The sequence below is a fragment of the Rhinoderma darwinii genome, chromosome 1 (genome assembly GCF_050947455.1).
Source record: "Rhinoderma darwinii isolate aRhiDar2 chromosome 1, aRhiDar2.hap1, whole genome shotgun sequence".
Lineage (NCBI taxonomy): Eukaryota > Metazoa > Chordata > Amphibia > Anura > Rhinodermatidae > Rhinoderma > Rhinoderma darwinii.
In genome coordinates this window covers 379,811,855-379,835,761 of record NC_134687.1, presented here as the reverse complement: position 1 = coordinate 379,835,761, position 23,907 = coordinate 379,811,855, and the positions used below count along the sequence as shown (strand labels likewise).

The window sequence follows — 23,907 nt, the reverse complement described above, 5'->3', positions numbered from 1 at the left end:
CCCCCTCCCTAAACATAAAACAAGATTGAAACCCCAACAGCAGATCATTACTAGTTTCAGACTTCTCTTTTTTCGCACATTTTAGCGTGGAATCTCTGCACATTCCACCACTAGGAACCCCTTGGTTTACCATGAACCCCCTGTATATCAGGAAAGTATTCGACAAAATCGTACACTCCCACCCGACTCCATACAGAAATTCCCTCAAGCCTCACTTCAGCTGCGCAATCCCCTACCAATAACATCAGTAAGCATCATCCTCCGATGCATCTATAGGTATAACCATTGTGTCTCAAACATTGTGAATCTTAAAATAACATGAGTCTCCTTCCATCACCATCTGGACATCTCCCGTCAGTCCGGAGAAGAAGAGGTAAGACCCCTCCTGGTACTCCTGTTTCTGGAACGTCCCCTGCGAGGCAATCCATCTCTGTATGTCTGGCGACCCCCATTGTTGTCTTGGGACAAGCTTTCCACAAATTTAGCCGCCTCCCCTGGAGATGAAAACGATTCCACACCACCACTGGGCTCGAAGATCTTAAGAATGGCGGGAAACATCAAAGAGAACCGAATGCATTTCTGGACCAGTAGAGAGCACACCGTGCTGAAGGCACGCCGCTTGCGTGTAACCTCTGCCGAGTAATCTCCGAACATTAAGATTCTGTTGCCTCGCACTCTCACTTGTGCCGAGGACCTCCGATAGGCCTGTAACACGTTTGTTTTATCCACATAGTCCAGGTACTTCACAATAACTGGTCGCGGTCTTGCTGGGGCGCCATCTTGGGTAACACTTCGCATTGGTCCCACTCTATGAGCTCTCTCCGCTCTCAGCGGAGCAGGCAAGCCTGAGGCAACTCCACAGCACACAACTTTAGCAGCTGGCCTGCTGGTATTGATTCTGGGAGCCCAATGATGCGAAATTGCTCCTTCTCGAGCGATTCTCCAGGTCATCCACTTTATCTACCAGCTGGAGATTGGAAGCAATCACCTTCTTCACCTCCTCCTGTGTTCCCGCTAACTCATCCTCCAATAAACGGAGGCGTTGCTCCAAATCAGTGATTTGTTCCGCCTGAGCTGAGACATCCGACTGTATTTGATGTAATAATTTCGACACTGTCGCCTCCAAAGAAGCTGTAATATCTGGGGCTATAAGTTTAGCTACTTCTATGGCCAAAGCTCGACATGAAATGTCCATATTGTGAAGCATAGTATCAGGCTCACCTTCTTCCATTGCTGGCTGAACTAGAGGAGGTTGTGATGCCGAGCGCGAGCTCGTGCTCCTCATGTTCCTGGCCGGCTCAGGCGCCATTTTCCCCAGCGGCAGCATGTCGTCAGTCTGCAGGGCCTGTGAGTTTAATCCTGGGGTCCCGGTTTTCACCAGGAATCACCCCATACGCCGGAGAGAAGCCTGTACGTCGGGTTGTCGGCCAATGGCCTCAAGTCGGGTATCAAAGCCTCGGGAAACCAGTTTTTTGAGTCGGGTTAACGGAGCTCTCTTTACTCGCGTCTAACCATGTGCGCGCCGGAACCGGAAGTTCTCCACCGCCTTTCCTATATGTCCTGTCTTTCAGAAAAAGTGTAAAACCCTCTAGATTTACAGCCCAGTCGTGCGAAGAAGTTCAATCATCAAATCTGAGACAAATATCTAGGAGCTATAGTAATATCTCATATGTCCATGTATATTATCTCCTCAATGGAGCAAATATACTAGACACCTAATGATTTTCGGTAGCAGCGTTAATGATGATATCTGGCTGCCCTCTTGGCTCAATACTTTCTGGTATAAATTAGGGTAGGTTCAAGAAGACTTATTGTAGACGAATATATAATATCGTACTATAGATTCTCTTCTAATAAACATTGGTCATAAGTATACAACAATTCTAAAAGACTTGTCATGACAATACAGCTCTGAAAAAATATATCATATTGGTCACAACCCATAAGATCTTCTCATATGTCCATGTGTGTTATCTCCTCAGTGGAACAGTTATAGTAGACACCTAATGATTTTTTAAGGTAGCATTGATGATGATATCTAGCTGCCATCTTGGCTCAATACATTCTGATGTAGATTAAGATAAGATGAGATCAAGAAGCCTCATTATAGATGAGGATATAATATCATACTATAGAAACATTAATCATAGGGATACAAAAGATCTGAAAGACTTATCATGACCCAACAGCACTAGAAAAATATATTATATTAGTCACAACCCATAAGGTCTTCTCTAGGTAGTTTTCGATCTTAACAAGTATTCTTTTATATTACCATTGAGTGTCTCTACAGAAAACATGCAACGTTTACATTATCATTGATACCCTCTGGGGTGACTGATCTCATTTTATATATCCATCTTGTCTCAGTTTGAAGCAGCAGTTTATCCCATTCTCCCCCTCTTGGGCTAGGCTCAACTTGCTCAATGCCCTGGAATTTAATGGCCTTGGGGTCACTCGCATGTGTCTGCCATAGATGTCGTGATATTGTGGTATCCCTTCTAATGAGGATATCATTGTAGTGGTCTCTAATATGTCTTCTAAACTCTCTTTTGGTATTACCTATATAGTCCTTGGGGCATGTGCATTTTGCCAAGTATATCACCCCCCTGGACTTACAGTTGATAAAGTGTTTATTGTGGTGTTCTCTACCTGTCCTCGCGCTAGTAAACGTCTTGGAAACCACAATAGAATAACATGCAAGGGAGTTCCCACATCAATAGGTCCCCAGAGGTTTCCTATTTAGGTTCATCAACAAAATGGCTATTTACTAGTTTATCCTTCAGACTTTTATTGCGTCTGAATGTTATCTGTGGTCTCCATTGAGACTAAGTTTGAGATCTTCATCCTCCATCAGAATACCCCAGTGTCTATTGATTATGTCCCGTACTTGTATATGGGACCTATCACCAACTCCTCTAGAGATTTTGACATCCAACTATTCAATGACATGTATTGTGTTGGTTCCTGTTCCTTAGTTGGTATTGGCCTGCTGATGGGGGTTTTGAGAGAAAATCCTGTTGGCTAGTAGGTACTCCTCTGGCTCTATTAACTGATGCACAATTTGAGAAAAAGGAGGGTATACTGCAGGGGGTCATTGCACGTTTCCAACACTCAATTAGAGATAGAAAACATACGCAATTTGTCAGAGATCTACAGGAGTTTAAGGAGAACAGGGCCTACGCTTTTGTGAATAAATACTCATGTCGAGATACTGAGACAGAGATTTCGTCTTCAGAGGCAGAGGGCTCAGATCATGACAGAGACCCTAACTATGCAGGGAGAGGAATCTATGGCAATAGAAGAACTAGGAACTGCTATAGGGGACAAACCAGAGGCACTAATAGAGCCAGAGGAGTACCTACTAACCAACAGGATTTTCTCTCAAAACCCCCATCAGCAGGCCAATACCAACAAAGGAACAGGAACCAATACAATACATGACATTTAATAGTTTCAAGGCCATTACTACAAATCAAGTAGTAAATCTCTCGACACAACCCCTTACCCAAATTCAAACATAAATTCTGGAGAGGGGCCTGTCCTTTGTCCTTTGTCCCGACCAAAAATTTGACCCCTTTGTCTGGACCAAGGACATAGCACTTTTCTCCAGAAAACTGCATTGGTTTAAATTCTTTAAAGAAAAAGATAAGAGGACATGTCAGGAATTAAATTTTCGACCCAGAAGAATTAGGCACGGTTAATGATCTAGCAGAGCTGCTGGAAGATAACAGCAGAGATAGAAGTAAGGGTCCCTTTTCCAATCTTAGACTGACAAGTAACAAAATGCCACCAATCTGTAATAATCAGAATATAGAAATCTTTAAGAGACTAGTAGAGAAGGACCTAAGGGCCCTGGAAGGCCAAGAGCCCAGTCACAGAAATCTCACTAAGGAGGATCAGAGAGAGCTCTTAGAAATCTATCTGAAAATAAAAAAATAACGATTAAACCATCTGACAAGGGGGGTATTGCAGTTGTTTTGGACACTGTAACGTACCTGGAGATGTGTAATAAAATCCTCTCTGATACAACAGCCTACCGTCGATTAAAAAATAATCCTCTAGAGAAGGCATTACAAAACAATCTGATTAATAAAACAGAATTTCAATTCCTCCTTCCAGAGAATCCCAAGATAGCAACTTTTTACACGACTCCAGAAATCCACAAAGGGACAAATCCCACCAAGGGGAGACCAATAGTATCTCGTATGGATAGCTTAAACCAAAATATAGGAATCTATATAGATAAAATCTTGCATCCATTTGTCCAGAGTTTACCATCTGACATTAGGGACCCCCCGATCTGCTACTTAAATTAGAGGGTATAGTCTTAGAAAAAAATATGATCCCTGCCTCCATAGATGTGGAAGCACTATACAGGTCAATTGAGCATCACTTTGGGCTGGAGGCAGTAGCACAAGCCTTAAAGACGAGAGGAAATCATCTGACCACACATAATGCTTTTGTGATGGAATTGCTTGAATTCAACTTGACTAAAAAATGTTTTCCTCTTCATAGACCACTACTTCCACCAGCTCAGGGGCACTGCCATGGGGAGCCCCTGTGCCCCATCATATGCTAATCTGTTCCTGGGCTGGTGGGGAGCTAAATATAGCCTTTGCAGATGCCAATAACAAATGGCATGAGTCTATAGGTCTATGGCTAAGATTTATCGACAATATTTTTATCTTGTGGATAGGTACCCAGGAAGACTTTGCATTATTTGTAAGTGAGTTAAATATCAACCAAATAGGACTCAGATTCACTTCAGAATGCGATAGTGATACCCTCGCGTTTATGGATGTAAAAATCTCTAGAGGAGGTGGTAGGATACTGATGGACGTATTTAGGAAGCCTACTGCAACCAACAACCTCCTGAGGTGGGATTGTGCCCATACATATGCCCTGAAAAAGGGCATACCGAAGGGACAATACCTCCGCCTCAGAAGGAATTGTTCAAACATGAAAATCTTCCTAGTACACGCGAGAGATCAGAGATATAGATTTAGACAAAGGGGAAACCCGGACAAAATTCTTAGGTACGCATTTAACAATGCAGTGATACAGAAGAGAAGTGACATCCTGACACCTAAAAAAAAGGTAGATACCAAAGGGAGTACTGTATGCATCCCAGGGACCTATGATGGGTCCCATATACAAGCACAGGACATAATTAATAGACACTTAGGTATTCTGATGGAGGATGAAGCTCTCAAACTTAGTCTCAGTGGGAGACCACAGATAACATTCGGACGCAATAAAAGTCTGAAGGATAAACTGGTACATAGCCATTTTGTTGATGAACCTCTTGAAACATGCTGGCTAAATAGGAAACCTTTGGGGACCTATAGATGTGGGAACTGCCGTGCATGTGATTCTATTGTGGTTTCCAAGACGTTTACTAGCACGAGGACAGGTAGAGAATACTTCAATAAACACTTATGATAGGGGGGTGATATACTTGGATCTCAAACTTAGTCTCAGTGGAGACCACAGATAACATTCAGACGCAATAAAAGTCTGAAGGATAAACTGGTACATAGCCATTTTGTTGATGAACCTCTTGAAACATGCTGGCTAAATAGGAAACCTTTGGGGACCTATAGATGTGGGAACTGCCGTGCATGTGATTCTATTGTGGTTTCCAAGACGTTTACTAGCATGAGGACAGGTAGAGAATACTTCAATAAACACTTATGATAGGGGGGTGATATACTTGGATCTCAAACTTAGTCTCAGTGGAGACAACAGATAACATTCAGACGCAATAAAAGTCTGAAGGATAAACTACTACATAGCCATTTTGTTGATGAACCTAAAAAGGAAACCTCTGGGGACCTATTGATGTGGGAACTCCCTTGCATGTTATTCTATTGTGGTTTCCAAGACGTTTACTAGCACGGGGACAGGTAGAGAACACCACAATAAACACTTTATCAACTGTAAGTCCAGGGGGGTGATATACTTGGCAAAATGCACATGCCCCAAGGACTATATAGGTAAAACCAAAAGAGAGTTTAGAAGACATATTAGAGACCACTACAATGATATCCTCAACAGAAGGGATACCACAATATCACAACATGTATGGCAGACACATGGGGATGACCCCAAGACCATTAAATTCCAGGGCTGTAATGATGGGGGAAGGAAACAGACAAGTGTGTCCTAATCTACCCGCCACTCAGTCCCTGCCTACTTGCAATGACCCGCCCTAGGCGACGGGGTACAACTGGGCGACGGTCCCTACGCTCAATAAGTGCATGACAGACAAACAGACAAGGGTACACAGAAGCGAGGGATAAGGGCAGTTGCCCACGGCAACACCGTGAGCAAGAAGAGTGGTGAACGAGCCGAGTCAAACCAGGAGTGTACGAGGTACCAAACGCAGAGCAGGAGAGTAGTGAACAAGCCGAGTCAAACCTGGAGTGTACGAGGTACCAAACGCAGAGCAGGAGAGTAGTCAGTAAGCCAGGGTCAATATGAAGCAGGGTCAAATAGTTCAAGAAGCTGCAGCAGGGCCAGGAAACCAAATGAGAAGAATCACAAGCAAGGAGGAACAGGAAAGGCAGGTATAAATAGACAGAGGGCGGGAGCTAGCTCCGTCTGGCCAGGCTGTGATAGGCTCTCCCACTCCTAAGCCTGCCATCCTGAGTGGTGGAAGATGGAGTCAGTCTCACAGACATAGAAGCAGGTGCAGACTGATTACCTATGGGCGTAGATATAGAAGCTGTGCCTGGCAGATCCTTAACAAGGGCATTGAGCAAGTTGAGTCTAGCCCAAGAGGGGGAGAATGGGTTAAACTGCTGCTTCAAACTGAGTCAAGATGGATATATAAAATGAGATCAGTCACCCCAGAGGGTATCAATGATAATGTAAACGTTGCATGTTTTCTGTAGAGACACTCAATGGTAATGGAAAAGAATACTGGTTAAGATCAAAAACTACCTAGAGAAGACCTTATGGGTTGTGACTAATATAATATATTTTTCTAGTGCTGTTGGGTCATGATAAGTTTTTCAGATATTTTGTATCCCTATGATCAATGTTTCTATAGTATGATATTATATCCTCATCTATAATGAGGCTTCTTGATCTCATCTTATCTTAATCTACATCAGAATGTATTGAGCCAAGATGGCAGCTAGATATCATCATCAATGCTACCATAAAAAATCATTTGGTGTCTACTATAACTGTTCCGCTGAGGAGATAACACACATGGACATATGAGAAGATCTTATGGGTTGTGACCAATATGATATATTTTTTCAGATCTGTATTGTCATGACAAGTCTTTTAGATTTGTTGTATACTTATGACCAATGTTTATTTGAAGAGAATCTATAGCACGATATTATATCTTCAATAAGTCTTCTTGAACCTATCCTAATTTATACCAGAAAGTATTGAGCCAAGATGGCAGCCAGATATCATCATTAACGTTGCTACCGAAAATCATTAGGTGTCTAGCATATTTGCTCCATTGAGGAGATAATATACATGGACATATGAGATAATACTATAGCTCCTAGATATTTGTCTCAGATTTGATGATTCAACTTAATATGACAATACATTACATGGGAACGAATACTCAGAATCGGCACAGTGACTGACAGAGCTCTAGACCAATAGGGATGATGCATAAACATCCCAAGATGATGGAAATAGAATCGGTCCAATGAGATGCTGTGAATCATGAAGGGTGAGGAAGTAAGTAAACCTGTCAGTGATTGGCTATCGGACAGCCGAACCTCCGGAAGGGGAGGGCCTTACTGATACACAAAAAGACGTGGAAATGAAGCGTTCACTGCCACTGCCAATGAGTCAGATTACATATACTCCTGACGTGTCCCTGACAAACCCAGAATAGGGTGAAACGCGTAGGAGGTGGAGTTGCTCACTGCACTCGGAATCTAATTTAAGCAGATTAGGTTATCCGGCTTTGAGATAGTCTATCAGATCTGAATGCAGACCTGATAATAGATAGGACAGATATAGTGCACAGTAGTATTACAAGACTAAGCATGATAGATAGGAATACTGTCCACAAAGCCTAGTGATATATACCGCTGCCTCTTCGATACTTATATGTTTGTATGTCAGTACTTGTTTCATTGGAGAACATGTGACGTTCCATGTTTTATTCAAGCTTAATAAAAGCTAAGTTTTATAATTAATACTTCCTCTATATTATACTATAATTGAAATTGAAAGTAATTAACGAGAACCAGCCCATCAGTCGATATCTGGGAATGTTATTGTAATGATGGGGGTAGGGAAACAGACAAGTGAGCCCTAATCTACCCGCCACTCAGTCCCTGCCTACTTGCAACGACCCGCCCTAGGCGACGGGGTACAACTGGGCGACGGTCCCTACGCTCAGTAAGTGCACGACAGACAAACAGACAAGGGTACACAAAGCTAAGGGAAATGGGGCAGTTGCCCACGGCAACACCGTGAGCAACAAGAGTGGTGAACGAGCCGAGTCAAACCAGGAGTGTACGAGGTACCAAACGCTGAGCAGGAGAGTAGTGAACAAGCCGAGTCAAACCAGGAGTGTACGAGGTACCAAACGCAGAGCAGGAGAGTAGTCAGTAAGCCAGGGTCAGTATGAAGCAGGGTCAAATAGTTCAGAAGCTGCAGCAGGGCCAGGAAACCACACGAGAAGAATCACAAGCAAAGAGGAACAGGAAAGGCAGGTATAAATAGACAGAGGGCGGGAGCTAGCTCCGTCTGGCCAGGCTGTGATAGGCTCTCCCACTCCTAAGCCTGCCATCCTGAGTGGTGGAAGATGGAGTCAGTCTCACAGACATAGAAGCAGGTGCAGACTGATTACCTATGGGCGTATACACAGAAGCTGTGCCTGGCAGATCCTTTACAGTTATAGAGTATTATACTGTATGGTGACATCTTTGTGGGCGTTATACTGTATGGGTGCATCTATGGGGGCATTATATAGTATGGTGGCAGCTGTGGGGGCATTATATTGTATGGGGGCAGCTAGAGGGCATTATACTATGTGGGGCCAGCTATTTGGCATTATACTGGGGAACATGATACTGTGTGGGCTGAACCAGGTGTGTATGGGTGGGGATTGGGTGGGATTAGAGGCGTGGCTTAGAAGCAAAATAATTGTCGTGATGTGCTACGCGCACCACATCAGTTGTCCCTCTTTATGATACTTGAAAGTTGGGAGGTATGGATATACCATTACTGATAGTGGGGACTGGCTCTTCATCACCCCCCCTACACAGCCGCACATCTCCTGTGTTGTCTCTCATGATCCATACTAAAACTGCACCCAAAAAAGGGTTCATTTTTTGACGGCTTTTGTAAAATTGCATTGCTTCTTCATTTTACAGGCCAATCAGGCACACTGTCACTGGCATATGTAGTCGTGGCGTGGCAGTGATGGATTATATATATACAGTGAAGGAAATAAGTATTTGATCCCTTGCTGATTTTGTATGTTTGTCCACTGTCAAAGACATGAACAGTCTAGAATTTTTAAGCTAGGTTAATTTTACCAGTCAGAGATAGATGATATATATATATAAAAAAAAAAAAAAGAAAATCACAAAATTCAAAGTCAAAATTATATATATTTATTTGCATTGTGCACAGAGAAATAAGTACTGTATTTGATCCCTTTGGCAAACAAGACTTAATACTTGGTGGCAAAACCCTTGTTGGCAAGCACAGCAGTCAGACATTTTTTGTAGTTGATGATTAGGTTTGCACACATGTTAGATGGAATTTTGGCCCACTCCTCTTTGCAGATCATCTGTAAATCATTAATATTTCGAGGCTGTCGCTTGGCAACTCGGATCTTCAGCTCCCTCCATAAGTTTTCGATGGGATTAAGGTCTGGAGACAGGCTAGGCCACTCCATGACCTTAATGTGCTTCTTTTTGAGCCACTCCTTTGTTGCCTTGGCTGTATGTTTCGGGTCATTGTCGTGCTGGAAGACCCAGCCATGAGCCATTTTTAATGTCCTGGTGGAGGGAAGGAGGTTGTCACTCAGGATTTGACGGTACATGGCTCCCTCAATTCTCCCATTGATGCGGTGAAGTAGTCCTGTGCCCTTAGCAGAGAAACACCCCAAAACATAAGGTTTCCACCTCCATGCTTGACAGTGGGGGCGGTGTTCTTTGGGTCATAGGCAGCATTTCTCTTCCTCCAATCACGGCGAGTTGAGTTAATGCCAAAGAGCTCAATTTTAGTCTCATCTGACCACAGCACCTTCTCCCAATCACTCTCAGAATCATCCAGATGTTCATTTGCAAACTTCAGACGGGCCTGTACATGTGCCTTCTTGAGCAGGGGGACCTTGCAGGCACTGCAGGATTTTAATCCATTACGGCATAATGTGTTACCAATGGTTTTCTTGGTGACTGTGGTCCCAGCTGCCTTGAGATCATAGTTTTCGGCTGAGCTCTCACCTTCCTCAGGATCAAGGATACCCCACGAGGTGAGATTTTGCATGGAGCCCCAGATCGATGTCGATTGACAGTCATTTTGTATGTCTTCCATTTTCTTACTATTGCACCAACAGTTGTCTCCTTCTCACCCAGCGTCTTACTTATGGTTTTGTAGCCCATTCCAGCCTTGTGCAGGTCTATGATCTTGTCCCTGACATCCTTAGAAAGCTCTTTGGTCTTGCCCATGTTGTAGAGGTTAGAGTCAGACTGATTCATTGAGTCTGTGAACAGGAGTCTTTTATACAGGTGACCATGTAAGACAGCTGTCTTTAATGCAGGCACCAAGTTGATTTGGAGCGTGTAACTGGTCTGGAGGAGACTGAACTCTTAATGGTTGGTAGGGGATCAAATACTTATTTCTCTGTGCACAATGCAAATAAATATATATAATTTTGACTATGTGATTTTCTTTTTTTATTTTTATATAATCTATCTCTCACTGGTAAAATTAACCTAGCCTAAAAATTCTAGACTGTTCATGTCTTTGACAGTGGGCAAACTTACAAAATCAGCAAGGGATCAAATACTTGTTTCCTTCACTGTATATATATATATATATCTATATATATCTATCTATATATATATATATATATATATGTGCGTGTGTGTATATATATATATATATATATATATATATATATATAATTGTATCTTTCTTTTTCTTTAAAATAACAACAAAACTGTTGCTACTCCCCAAAAAGGGATAGTTTTTAGAAGTCATTGCTTCTTCTAATACCACAGTATGTGTATAAACACCGGCAGGCATCTGACACACAGGATCCAGCTAATAACGACCACATCTGAGTTGATAACTTAGATGTGATCGACACCAGCTGGATCTTGTGTGTCAGAAACACGCAAGACCAGCTTTTAGCCGAGCCTTCAGTTTAGCTGAACTGACGGATTCGGCTGAGAAGGAACGATACAGCTTCTATGTATACCTGATAATAAAAGTGAATTTAAAAGTTGCTTAAAAATATAAAATTGCTTCCAATGGTGTACATAACCTTTCAATTAAGATATTTTTGCAAACATAATTTTAATATACAGTAAAGTGAAAAATAATTTTATTCATTTAAAAGTGACACAATTTGGCTAAACAAACGTTTTAGGTCGTGTATCAATAAAATGTACAAATTTAGTTAAAGATGGTTTTCCATTAAACTTAATTGGCATATTAAAATCTTTTATAAATACCTGCAATAAATGAAACACTCAAAGACAGAAAATAAATTGATATTCTGAGAGTTCCAAATTCTCAATTGTGGTTATTAGAGACTTGTTGTGATTGCTGGGTTAAACATACTTTGACAGGCTGTCGCTTTGATGTTTGCTAAGGGTAAAGGTGTATTCTTTGGGCAGAAATTAGGTGATATGTTGGCTATAATTGGATATATAAAATTGGACTCTTTTATCTTTCTTCAGATTATAAGAAGAAATTCACAAATTTAAGTTGGTGAAGTCCAATTAAACACACCAAAATATAAGTTTCCTAAATGTACAAAAACTACATTGAATGCTATAAACTCAAACTACATTAAATGCTATGCACCTCAATGAAATATTTATTTCTACATGCAAGTAAAAAAATGCAAATACGCATAGTACAGCTGTAGCTCTGTGCACATCTTTGTTGTGGCTTCCATTTATAATAGAAGTCACGACGCAGTGCTAGATCTGTCGTATAACAGGTACCACCGGCATCTGACAGACACCATTGACTTATAATAGGGTCCTACGTGATTCGTTGTGGTTTCTGTCATTTCGACAGGTAGAATTATGCAACATACACTAAGCCTTCAATGCAAATGTGAATAGAGGCTTAATACAAGTGAATTATGAGTTATATTGAGTAAAATCTAAAACAAATAAGGGCTTTATACCTGGTTTTGGAGCTTGAGATGGTGTGGTGACAGGATTTGTCAATAAAATTTTAAGCAACTTTGTCTGTAAAAGGAAACTGAGGCTTCATTCTCATCTGCGTTGGGACTCCGTTCATGGGTTCCGTCTGAGCTTTCCGTCAGGGGGAACCGATGAACGGAATCCAAACTGAAACAAATGGAAACTATAGGTTTCCGTTTGTATCACCATTGATTTCAGTGGTGACGGATCCGGTGCAAATGGTTTCCGTTTGTCACCATTGTTTAAGGGTTCCGTCATTTTGACAGAATGAATAGTGCAGCAGACTACGGTATTGATTTGATCAAAACGATGGAACCCTTAAACAACGGTGACAAACGGAAATCATTTGCACTGAATCTGTCACCTTTGAAATCAATAGTGATGCAAATGTAAATCTATGATTTCCGTTTGTTTCAGTTTGGATTCCGTTCATGGTTTTCCCTGACGGAAAGCTCCGATGGAACTCATGAACTGAGTCCCAACGCAGATGTGAACGAAGCCTAAAATGTTCAATTTTAGATTTCCGTTTTCTGAATGACTTGTCTTTTATGGTTCGCCTGTGAAGGTTGTGATCCTGATCTACAAATCCACAAGTTAAAGCAAATCAGCGATCGATCACTGCCTCGATCTGTGGCCTGGTTTAGGCTTCTATTGAAGGGATGCAGATTTGTAGTTTGACATTAGCGACTTCAAAGTAGTGCACCCGACAATGACCGAAAAAAATCCAACACAGCAGATTAACTTTTCCACAGATGTCTACCTTCAGTCCGCTGGTACTTAAAAAGTCTGTTCTTGGCATTTTTAGGACTCCTAATAGCTGGACATCCTCTGATGTTTATTAACATTTTATAAAGATCTAAAGTTGCATGTAGATGACCGTAAAAGTGCTAAGAACAGGAACCTTTTAGGACCAAGGGCATATATACCAACAAGGCGGCCGATGGAGATGCTCTAGGACCCTTGAAGAGAGGGAGCCCCATTTCTGGTTGATCCTATTCCCTTTAGTATTACTGTAGGTAAGAAGAACCTGAGGACTCCCCTCTCCAGAGGAACTACATTGTAAGCAAAGAAGGAGGTGAGGAATTAGCTGAAGGGTCATGAAAAGGTGGTGGCGGGGGAAACAAATATCAGTTCCTTCTGTCCTGATAGAGCACCATAATGTCGGTTTAGTTAAATCTTTTCTATAGAGCCCCCTCTCTTCTGTGTACACCACTGGTCAGGACAAAGCAGGGAAACTTTTTCTAAACAAAACCTATTGGAAAGGTTTGCCTGCTTTGTCCAAATGGCATTCAATCCTGTTCTTGGCACTAAACATATTCTGTAGCTCCGACATGGACCAGCATTATGGTCGCCTGTTTGTGGCCTAAAGCTGCAAAATTTATTTTACAGTCCAACTGGATAATTTAGGTAATAAAAACTTATCATTACTATTGATTTTCTATTTGGGGAGCGTTAAGTAATCTCACCTTGTAATAGAGCAGCCAATGCACTTATGCCTTCCAGGACCTGTGCACTTATAACAAGAGGCATCACATGGCATGCAGTGTCCAGAGTCTTCAATGTATTCACCTGGTAAAGAGGACAGATTAATATACACACTGCATAGTAGGTCAGCAGGGCATTGCCAATCTAATGTAGACATGAAATATTCAATCAACAGTTTTTAAAAGGATAGCAAATCAAGTAAAAAGGATATCAAAGTGTTAGTGACAACCAAGAGCTGTGAAAACTAAAAGCGTGACATCAGCAATATTTCTGAATATGTTGGGAAGTAGGAAGCAAATATTTTATGCAGCTATTCCTTGATTTTCGACATATTTGGTTATCTTACCTACCTTAGAACAACAGGTAGAACAAATACAGTGCACTAACACTGTGACAGGTGTACAGTATGGACTATATTATCTGTACATGTAGTGGAAATGTTGGCATGGCTCTCCTGCTTCTCCTGTGAATGTCTTGATTTCTGGGTAAGATTGTTATTGATTATTTTGGGCTGTCCATGAAATGAGAGCAGGTTTATCAGTGCCAGAAGGACAATGTATACCTGAATTATACCTAAGTTTAAAAAGTTGGATAAGATTTAGAAAAGATGGCTGCTCTCTTCCAGAAATGTTGCCACTCTTGTCTGGTATTGCAGCTCAGCTCCATTTTTATATAGCCTATTAGGTATTTCTGAGTTAATAGAGCTTCTGTTCAGGATCCTCATCTCTTGGCCAGAGTGGAGAGTATATACAAAGGGTGTCCCTCACTCTGGAGGACCTGTCCTGCATTACACAGATAACACATTCATATGTATAGACACTGTGTAATGCTTAATTTCCCCTATGGAAGTGCTGCAGGGATCACTTTGTGATCAGCTTATTGTCAAGGGACCCTTTTTATAAGTAGAGATTGTCCAAAGCGGTGAATCCCTTTAAGGACTATGAATACCAGATACAGCCATGGACAAGAGCAGTGTAGTTCTTGGAAGAAAGCAGCCATGTTTTGCTATTCTCCGACAACCCTTTTAACCCCTTCCCGCACCTTGACGTAAATGCACGTCCAGGTGAGCAGTAACTTCGCGCACCTGGGCGTACAGTTACGTCCGCGCTTTAACAGTTAACCGCCGCACGGCGCTACACCGCAGCGGCGCTACACCGTGTGTAGAGTAATGTGTTCTAGCAGCGATCAGAGCTACAAGTCTAAGTGTCCCCTAGTGGGACAAGTAAATAAAGTAAAAAAAAGATAATAATTTTTTTTTTAAAAAGTGTAAAAATTAAAGTTAGAAGTGACATAAACAAAGAATGCTTTTTTTCCTATAATAAGTCTTTTATTATAGGAAAAAAATTAACACGTTAAAAAAAGTACACATATTTGGTATCACCGCGTTCGTAACGACCCCATCTATAAAACTGTAATATTATTTTTCCCGCACGGTGAACACAGCGAAAAAAATAAACAAAAAACAGTGCCCGAATCACAATTTTTTTGTTACCAACCCTCCCAAAATATACAATGAAAAGTGATCAAAAAGTCGCATGTACGCCAAAATGGTACCAATACAAACTACAACCCGTCCCGCAAAAAACAAGCCCATACACAGCTTTTTTGACTGAAAAATAAAAAAGTTATGGCTCTCAGAATATGGTGACACAAAAAATAATTTATTTTATAAATAAGTGATTTTATTGCACAAACGCTGCAAAACATAAAAAAAATTATATACATATGGTATCGCCATAATCGTACCGACCCGCGGAATAAAGTAAAACGGTCATTTATAGCCTAGGGTTAAGGCCATAAAAAAAATAAAAATAAAAAAAAACCATTGTCAGAATTTATGATTTTTGGTCACCTTGCTTACCAAAAAGTGGAATAAAACGTGATCCCAAAAATTTCTGGTACCCCAAAATGGTACCAATGAAAACTACAGATTGTCCCGCAACGAATAAACCTTCACACAGCTCCGGTGGAGAAAAAATAAAAAAAGTTCTGGCTCTCAGAATATGGCGATGCAAAATGTGCAGAGTGTCCAAAAGCAGATAAGATCGGGCGCCATTTATCAGTGCAACACCGGCCACATATCTACGGATTATTATTTATTTACTGCATTATTATACCCTCTTATTATACCCTGATGTACCCCGTACAGATAACATATGCCCCCACATTATAAACTGAAACACCAGTAAAACCCCAAACAGAACAACTACCAAGCTACATCTGCGCCCCAAAAGCCAAATGGCGCTCCCTCCCTTCTGAGCCCTGCAGTGTGCCTAAACACCAGTTTATGTCCACAGATATGGCATCGCCATACCCGGGAGAACCCGGTTAATATTTTATGAGGTATTTGTCTTCAGTGGCACAAACTGGGCATAACTTGTAGTGCACTAAAATGGCATATGAGTGGAAAATTTTAATTTTCACTCTGCACCATCCGCTGCACATTAACCCCTTCGCGCACCACGACATAGCATGTCTTAGTGTGGGGGGTGATGTATGGAGCGTCTCACGTGAAAAATAAAGCATTTAAAACGGCAAAATCGCTGTTTTTTGGTCACCTTGGCTCTACCTAAAAATGTAATAAAAAATGCTCAAAAAGTTGTATGTACCAAAAAATGGTACCAATAAAAACGACCGCCCGTCCCTCAATAAATAAGCCCTCATTCCGCTCTATTGACTGAAAAATAAAAAAAGTTATGGCTCTTGGAACGCGGGGAGAAAAAAACTAAAAAGAAAAAGAAAAAAATGGATCAGTCCAGAAAGGGTTAATTACTTTCTAATGAAAAAACATTTATGACCACATGTGGGGTATTGCCGTACTCGGGAGAAATTGCTTTACAAATGTTTGGCAGCTTTTTCCCCCTTTATCCTTTGTGAAATTGAAAAAATGCAACATTTTAGTGGAAGAAATGTTGATATTCATTTTCACGGCCTAATTCTAATAAATCCTGCAAAAGACTTGTGGGGTCTAAATGCCCACTATATCCCTAGATAGATTCTTTAAGTGGTGTAATTTCCACTTTTGGGGGGTTTCCACAGTTTTGGCCTCTCAGGGGCTTTGCAAATGCGACATGGCACCCAAAAACCATTTCAGCTAAATTTGAGCTCCAAAAGGCAAATAGCGCTCCTTCCCTTCTGAGCCTTGCTGTGGGTCCAAACAGCAGTTTATCACCACATATGGCATATTTCCGTAATCGGGAGAAATTGTTTTACAAATGTTGGGGTGCTTTTTCTCCTCTATTCCATGTAAAAATTAAAAATGGCTACCTTTTTTCAGAAAAAAAAGTCGATTTTTACCTTTACAGAATAATGCCAATGAATTCAGCAAAACAACTGTGGGGTCAAAATGCTAACTTTACCCCTAGAAAAATTCCTTGATGAGTGTAGTTTCCAAAATGGGGTCACTTTCCGGGGGTTTCCACTATTTTGTTCCCTCCAGTGCATTTCAAACGCGACACGGCACTGAAAACTATTCCAGCAAAATCAGAATTTCAAAATCCATATGGTGCTCCTTCCCGTCTGAGCCCTGCTGTGAGTCCAAACAGCAGTTTATTACCACATATGGGGTATTGCTATAATCGGGAGAAATTGCTTTACATATGTTGGGGTGTTTTTTTCTCTTTTATTCCTTGAAAAAATTAAACATTTCTATGTTTTTTCAGAAAAAAAGTAGATTTTCATCTTCACATACTAATTCAAAGAAATTTAGCAAAAAAACTGTGGGTTCAAAATGCTAACTATACCCTAGATAAATTCCCTGAGGGGTGTAGTATCCAAAATGAGGTCACTTTTGGGGGTCTTTATTGTTTTGGCCCCACAAGACCTCTTCAAACGAGACATGGTACCTAAAATATATGCTAAAAAAAAGTAGGCCCCAAAAGCCACTAGGTGCTCCTTTGCTTCTGAGGCCGGTGTTTCAGTAAATTTGCGCACTAGGGCCACACGTGGGATATTTCTAAAAACTGCAGAATCTGGGCAATAAATAATAAGTTACAATTCTCGGGTAAAACCATCTATGGTATAGAAAGAAATGTATTACAAATGAATTTTGTAAAAAAAAAAAATGACATTTGTAACTTTCACCTCTACTTTGCTTTAATTCCTGTGAAACGCCTAAAGGGTTAAAACACTTTCTGAATGCTGTTTTGAATACTTTGAGGGGTGAAGTTTTCAAAATGGGGTGATTTATGGGGACTTTCTAATATATAAGGCCCTCAAAGCCACTTCAGAACTGAACTGGTCCTTGTAAAAATCGCCTTTGGAAATTTTCTTGAAAATATGAGAAATCGCTGCTAAAGTTCTAAGTCTTGTAACGTCCTAGAAAAAGAAAAGAATTTTCAAAAAACGATGCCAAACTAAAGTATACATATGGGAAATGTTAACTAGTAACTATTTTGTTTGGTATTACTATCGGTTTTACAAGCAGATACATTTAAATTTAGAAAAATGCAAATTTTTGCAAATTTTCTCCAAATCTTGGTGTTTTTTACAAATAAATATTGAATTTATCAACCAAATTTCTTCACTAACATAAAGTACAACATGTCACGAGAAAACAGTCTCAGAATCGCTTGGATAGGTAAAATCATTCCGGAGTTATTACCACATAAAGTGACACATGTCAGATTTGAAAAATCGGCTTCGTCCTGAAGGCCAAAACAGGCTCAGTCCTGAAAGGGTTAAGATACATATGAATTTCATTGGCAAAAAACATTGCTCTATATTTGACCAGCTTTGTATTTACTATGTTTACAAGCAAAAAATAGTCAGTAATGATTAGAGCAATACAATGCAAATACTTCATCATTCTAAGATTGGAAAGATACAACTTTTAGGGCTAGTTCACACAGAGTTTTCTGGCATGGTTTTCGCTACGTTTTTTGCCCGCGGCGCTCAATTGCCACGACTGAAAAATGCAGCGAAAAACGCGGCAAAGAAAATGCAGGCTTGTCAAAATCTGCCTCAAAATTCCTGAAGGAATTTTGAGGCAGATTTTTCTGCCTGCAAAAAACTCCATGTGAACATACCCTTAGGCTATATTCACACGAGCGTGACAGATTTACACGTGTAAGCCTGTACGAGTGCGTTGCATTTTTGCATCAGTGTGCTTTGCGTGTGGCATGTGTTTTTCACGCACTTGCAAGCACTTCTTTTTTTTTTAAATGTAATTAATGCGTGAAACACGGACAGCACACGGATGTACGTCCGTGTACTGTCCATGGTTTGAAAACGCACTAATATAGGACATGCAGTGAGTTTCACGCAACGGACACTCGCTGTGTGAAAACTCACATGTGTGAAAGGCCCCATTGAAATCAATGGGTCCGTGTGCTGTGCGTTGTTTCAATGCACAGCCCACGGACGAGATTCACGCTCGTCTGAATAAGCCCTTAGAAAAATGTGTATCATCATGTATAATCCTTTGTGAACAGTTATATTAACAAAATAGCTGGAACACCACTTTGCAAACAAACTATGTAGCTTAGGTTAATCTGATCCCCCTGTTTATCACCAAAACGTGTCTAATTTTACTGATAAAATAATTTACAACATAATGGGATTCAGCTTACAACGTAGACAAGAACATCAAGTATTTCATTTTTGAGCTGTAATAAAAACACAAAATCAATGCCATTAAATCATGTTCAGGATACTGAGCGCTGAGCAACCTTTGTGGGATTAGTAAGTGTTTCGATGGTTTTCTTATCAGAAAGACACCGAGTTGGCAAATTACAATTGATCGCTCTCAAATGAAGTCGAACAGACCCACACATAGAATCAGGAGAGAGGGAGAGGAGTGTTTGACCTGGGCACAATCAGATGAATATGAGCGTCGTAAATTATTTTTCACTTCATATTTCTATGCCATGATTTGGTCCAAGGTTTTTTTTTCTCCACTGAGAGTGCAATATAAAGTACATGATATACTTGATGGGATTATTTACGACTGGCAGTTCATTGGGATTCAGAAATGAAGATCAGCGAATGTTTTATTTCTAAGGAAATGGAAGAGATATTGATTTTATTACACCATGAAATAAACCTTCTGACAATTAAGCTCTGAGTTGTGTCTGCTTAAGCCCCAAAGTGTTGTTCTTTAAACTAGGAGGTCTCGGTTGAACTTAGTTCAAATATATAAAGAATACCACAGTTTCAAACATTTATAAAAGGCCTCATGCACACGACCGTAAAAACACCCGTTATTACGGGTCGTAATTACGACCCGAAATAATGGGCCCATAGACTTCTGTTGGCCACGGGTACCTTCCCGTTTTCTCACGGGAAGGTGCCCGTGCCGTTGAAAAAGATAGAACATGTTCTATTTTTTTCTTTTACGGGCCGTGCTACTATACTTTATAATGGGAGCACGGCTCGGAATAACGGCCGGCTGCCCGTGGCCGGCAGTGCCCGGCCATGCTCGTAATTACGAGTTGTAATTACGAGCACAGACGTGTGCATGGGGCCTAATGTTGTGTTATTTCAAAAATCCTTGTTCTTGATTTACAATCTGATCTCCATGCACAAAAAGCTAAATTCACACTTCTGAAGGTGACACTAAATCCATATACATTGTGCAGACTCACAGCTTTTGACCTTCCTGCTGTCTGGTTCCCCAGAATTATGAAACACCAGGGTCAGTTTTAGGAGGTAGCAAACTTGCCCAGGGCAACTACTTTTTAGTGGGCCCAATGAGAATCCCAGGAGCAAAGTAAAACCAGCCAGTATTATTTAGCAGTGTATTGTGGTATTATTTGGGAAGTATGTGGCAGTTATATGTGGGCTCTTAAAGGGAGTATTATTTGGATGCTGCATATTATTTGGGCACTATATAGTGGTATTACGTTATGTGGGATGTGTATGGCAGTATTTTCTTAATAAATAGTGGTATGGCGGTATTATTGAGGCTAAAATTATTAGAAAAACTGTCTAAAAAGGACAAGTAGGGGGAAGGCTTGTTGCCCAGGGCCCCGTTTTATTTAAAGTGGCCCTGCGAAACACATACTACTAATGTAAACTTTACTTATTGGATATTTTTCGATTAGTCTATACATCTCCGTGATAACCGGACATATCTGTTTGACATGAATAAAAAAAAATGGGGCACCTTCAGATCTATTGTCGTCCTAACAACCCAGTGCCTATGTAGATTCGGCAATGTTTAGTACTGTATGAGGTAAATAAATATGTGTAACAAAAATCCATCATTTAATGTATATCAGATTTTTGTACAGTGTTCCATGTAAACCCTCATTGTGTTTCAATCAAATTCTTTCTGCATTTATCATGTCTTTCCTTTTTTCTTTGTCTACCAGAATGAAAATATTGAGTGCTTTTAATGAACAGTAAAAAAAAAACTGAGTACGGTAATTAAAACAATATTCTTGGAACCACTTCTTAAGGAATGATGACATCATATGAAACCCAAACAAAGGGAGGGCAACAGATATAATAGTAGAATAATGCTACATATGGGCTATAAAACCAGATTGTGAGTTATGGAAGACTTTAGATGCAAATGAATTCATTTGATGTGCAATATACTCAAAAATATTGAATTTTGATACATGAATAAAGGTCTAAAAACGTTTGTGTTTACAAGTATTACTGATATTTTTGTTGCATAATTTTATCCTGAAAGACAGTGACGAACCTGCTTTCCAAAAAGAGATCCAAAGAAAGAATTAAATTGGATAACACATAAAGCCTTTAGGACCCACTTACCCACAACTTTAGTTAGGGTCTTTCTACTCTACAGGACCCAAAGCTTAAGTGTGGTTGGTTGGTTGGTTATCCAAATAGAATTTTTAGATAACTTTAGAAGGAAGCAGAGTATAGAGAACATAGTAGCAATGGAGGACTCACAATCGAATAGCTGGGTCAAAATTATACAGGTACTCTGAAGGATCTAGCAAATATGTGGTAAAAAAAAAAATAGCGGGGTTAGCACGGAGAGGTACAGAAGCAGTCAAGAAGGTGTCAAGCCATAGGGGATACAGGGGGACCCAAACAATTAGCGAAGTCAATCAATCCAGGTCAAAACAGGACAAATCTTGATGAACAGATGTAGCAAAGCAAAAACAAAGTACAGGGTATTAACCCATATAAGTGGCAGTTAGAGAAGGCCCTAAGTAGATTTAAATAGAGCGCCCTCCTCTCTGATTGGCCAGACAAGCTGCTCGTTGGTCGGCATGGAAGGACATCACCGGAGCGTGTTGAAGTAGGTTTATATATATATATATTTTATTATAAATACCATGTGTTACTGTTTTTTTTTTTTTACAATTTATTACCATTATTACTATTATATACGGTTCTATTGAAAGAATCTGCACAACGATTTTTTCCAGGACAGCACACAATCTAATTTTTTTTTTTAATGAAATGACAAGGATGAAAGTCGTGATTCAAAGTAGGGTCTCCGGCAATTTTCTAAGGAACACTGCTCATTAGTCAATGATCTACTTCCTTTCATAAATTCCTGAAACAATACTGAAATATAAGATTATATGATATCTGGATGTCGTTTTGTTCACTAATATTTGCTCAGATTACAAAAACTATTTAAGAAGACCCAATTTCCCTTAATAAATGTGTCAGTCAAAAGGCCAGTAGCAATTTAAGCATTAGACAATGGCTAAAAGCTTCAAAGTCCACACTGGATCTACTTGTAATAAAGCTTTTCATTGTAATTATAACAGTTTTCTATGACAATTACATTTTTCTGTAATTGTAATGAAAGCCAAAGATGAATACACAAACATGACACCAAACCTTAAGGAATTAAATCTTTGATGGAGTTTGGAAGCATTTTACTCGTTTATAGTTTAGCATTACAAAGAAACTAAATTCAGGAAACTGGAGATTCAGATAGTGATATCATTATGAAGAGAGCTCCATTTTCAATGCTGATCTAAAACATATTCTTCTTTGTTGATGAAACATTAGGACCATTTTCTAAAATAAACGAAATATTCTTAATGATTGAAAAGTCCATCTAGTCTCAGTTCATGAACACATGGTTAAAGCGGAAATCAAGTTAGAGGGATCTTCTGATGTTTCATAGATACATGTAAGAAGATTACATTAGTGAAGTCTTGGACCACCATAGATTTGCAGAATGAAAGGCCTCTATATTAATCTTTCATACCTCGTTGGTACTGCTAAGAGATCACTTAAAATCTGACACAACGTAGAATCTTTCCGTCGGAACGGGACCCTGACGGACACAAACGGAAACCAAAGGTTTCCGTTTCCACCACCATTGATTTCAATGGTGACGGATCCGGTCCCAATGGTTTCCATTTGTCTCCGTTGTGCAAGGATTCTGTCATTTTGACAAAATCAATAGAGTAGTCGACTACGCTATTGATTCCATTAAAACGACGGAACCCTTGCACAACGGAAACAAACGGTAACCATTGGCACCGGATCCGTCACCATTAAAATCAATGGTAATGGAAACGGAAACCCCTGGTTTCCGTTTGTGTCAGTCAGGGTCCCGTTCCGACAGAAAGCTCTGAGGGAACGTCGGAACGGGACACTGGCGCAGATGTGAACGAAGCCTTAGCAGTTCCAGAGGGTTTTAATCGCTTCATCATTAGTATGACACACGTGTCACAGTTCACAAAAGAGACAGCCAAATAACAACCAGTTTGCTAAATACAGTTAGGTCCAGAATTATTTGGACAGTGACACAATTTTCATGATTTGGGCTCTGCTGCCATCACAATGGATTTGAAATGAAACAACTGGGATGCAATTGAAGTGTAGACTTTCAGGTTTAATTCAAGGGGGTGAACAAAAATATCCTGTGAAATGTTTAGGGATTGCTACCATTTTTCTACACAGCCTCCTCATTCCAGGGGCTCAAAAGTAATTGGACAAATTAACATTATCATAAATAAAATGTTTTGTTTTTTTTTAATACTTTGTAGAGTCCTTTGCAGGCAATGACAGCCTGAAGTCTGGAACCCATGAACATCACTAAACACTGGGTATCCTCCTTTGTGATGCTTTGCCAGGCCTTTACTGC

The 23,907-nt window shown here is 40.3% G+C and overlaps 1 protein-coding gene across 1 annotated transcript in view; it reads right to left on the bottom strand.

Moving 5' to 3' along the window:
• Positions 1-23,907, bottom strand: part of PCSK5 (proprotein convertase subtilisin/kexin type 5) — a 448,720-nt gene that overhangs the window by 108,722 nt on the left and 316,091 nt on the right. Inside the window, exon 21 of the mRNA XM_075828207.1 lies at positions 13,856-13,958. Coding sequence (XP_075684322.1) covers positions 13,856-13,958 — 103 coding nt within the window. The remainder of the gene's footprint in view (positions 1-13,855; positions 13,959-23,907) is intronic.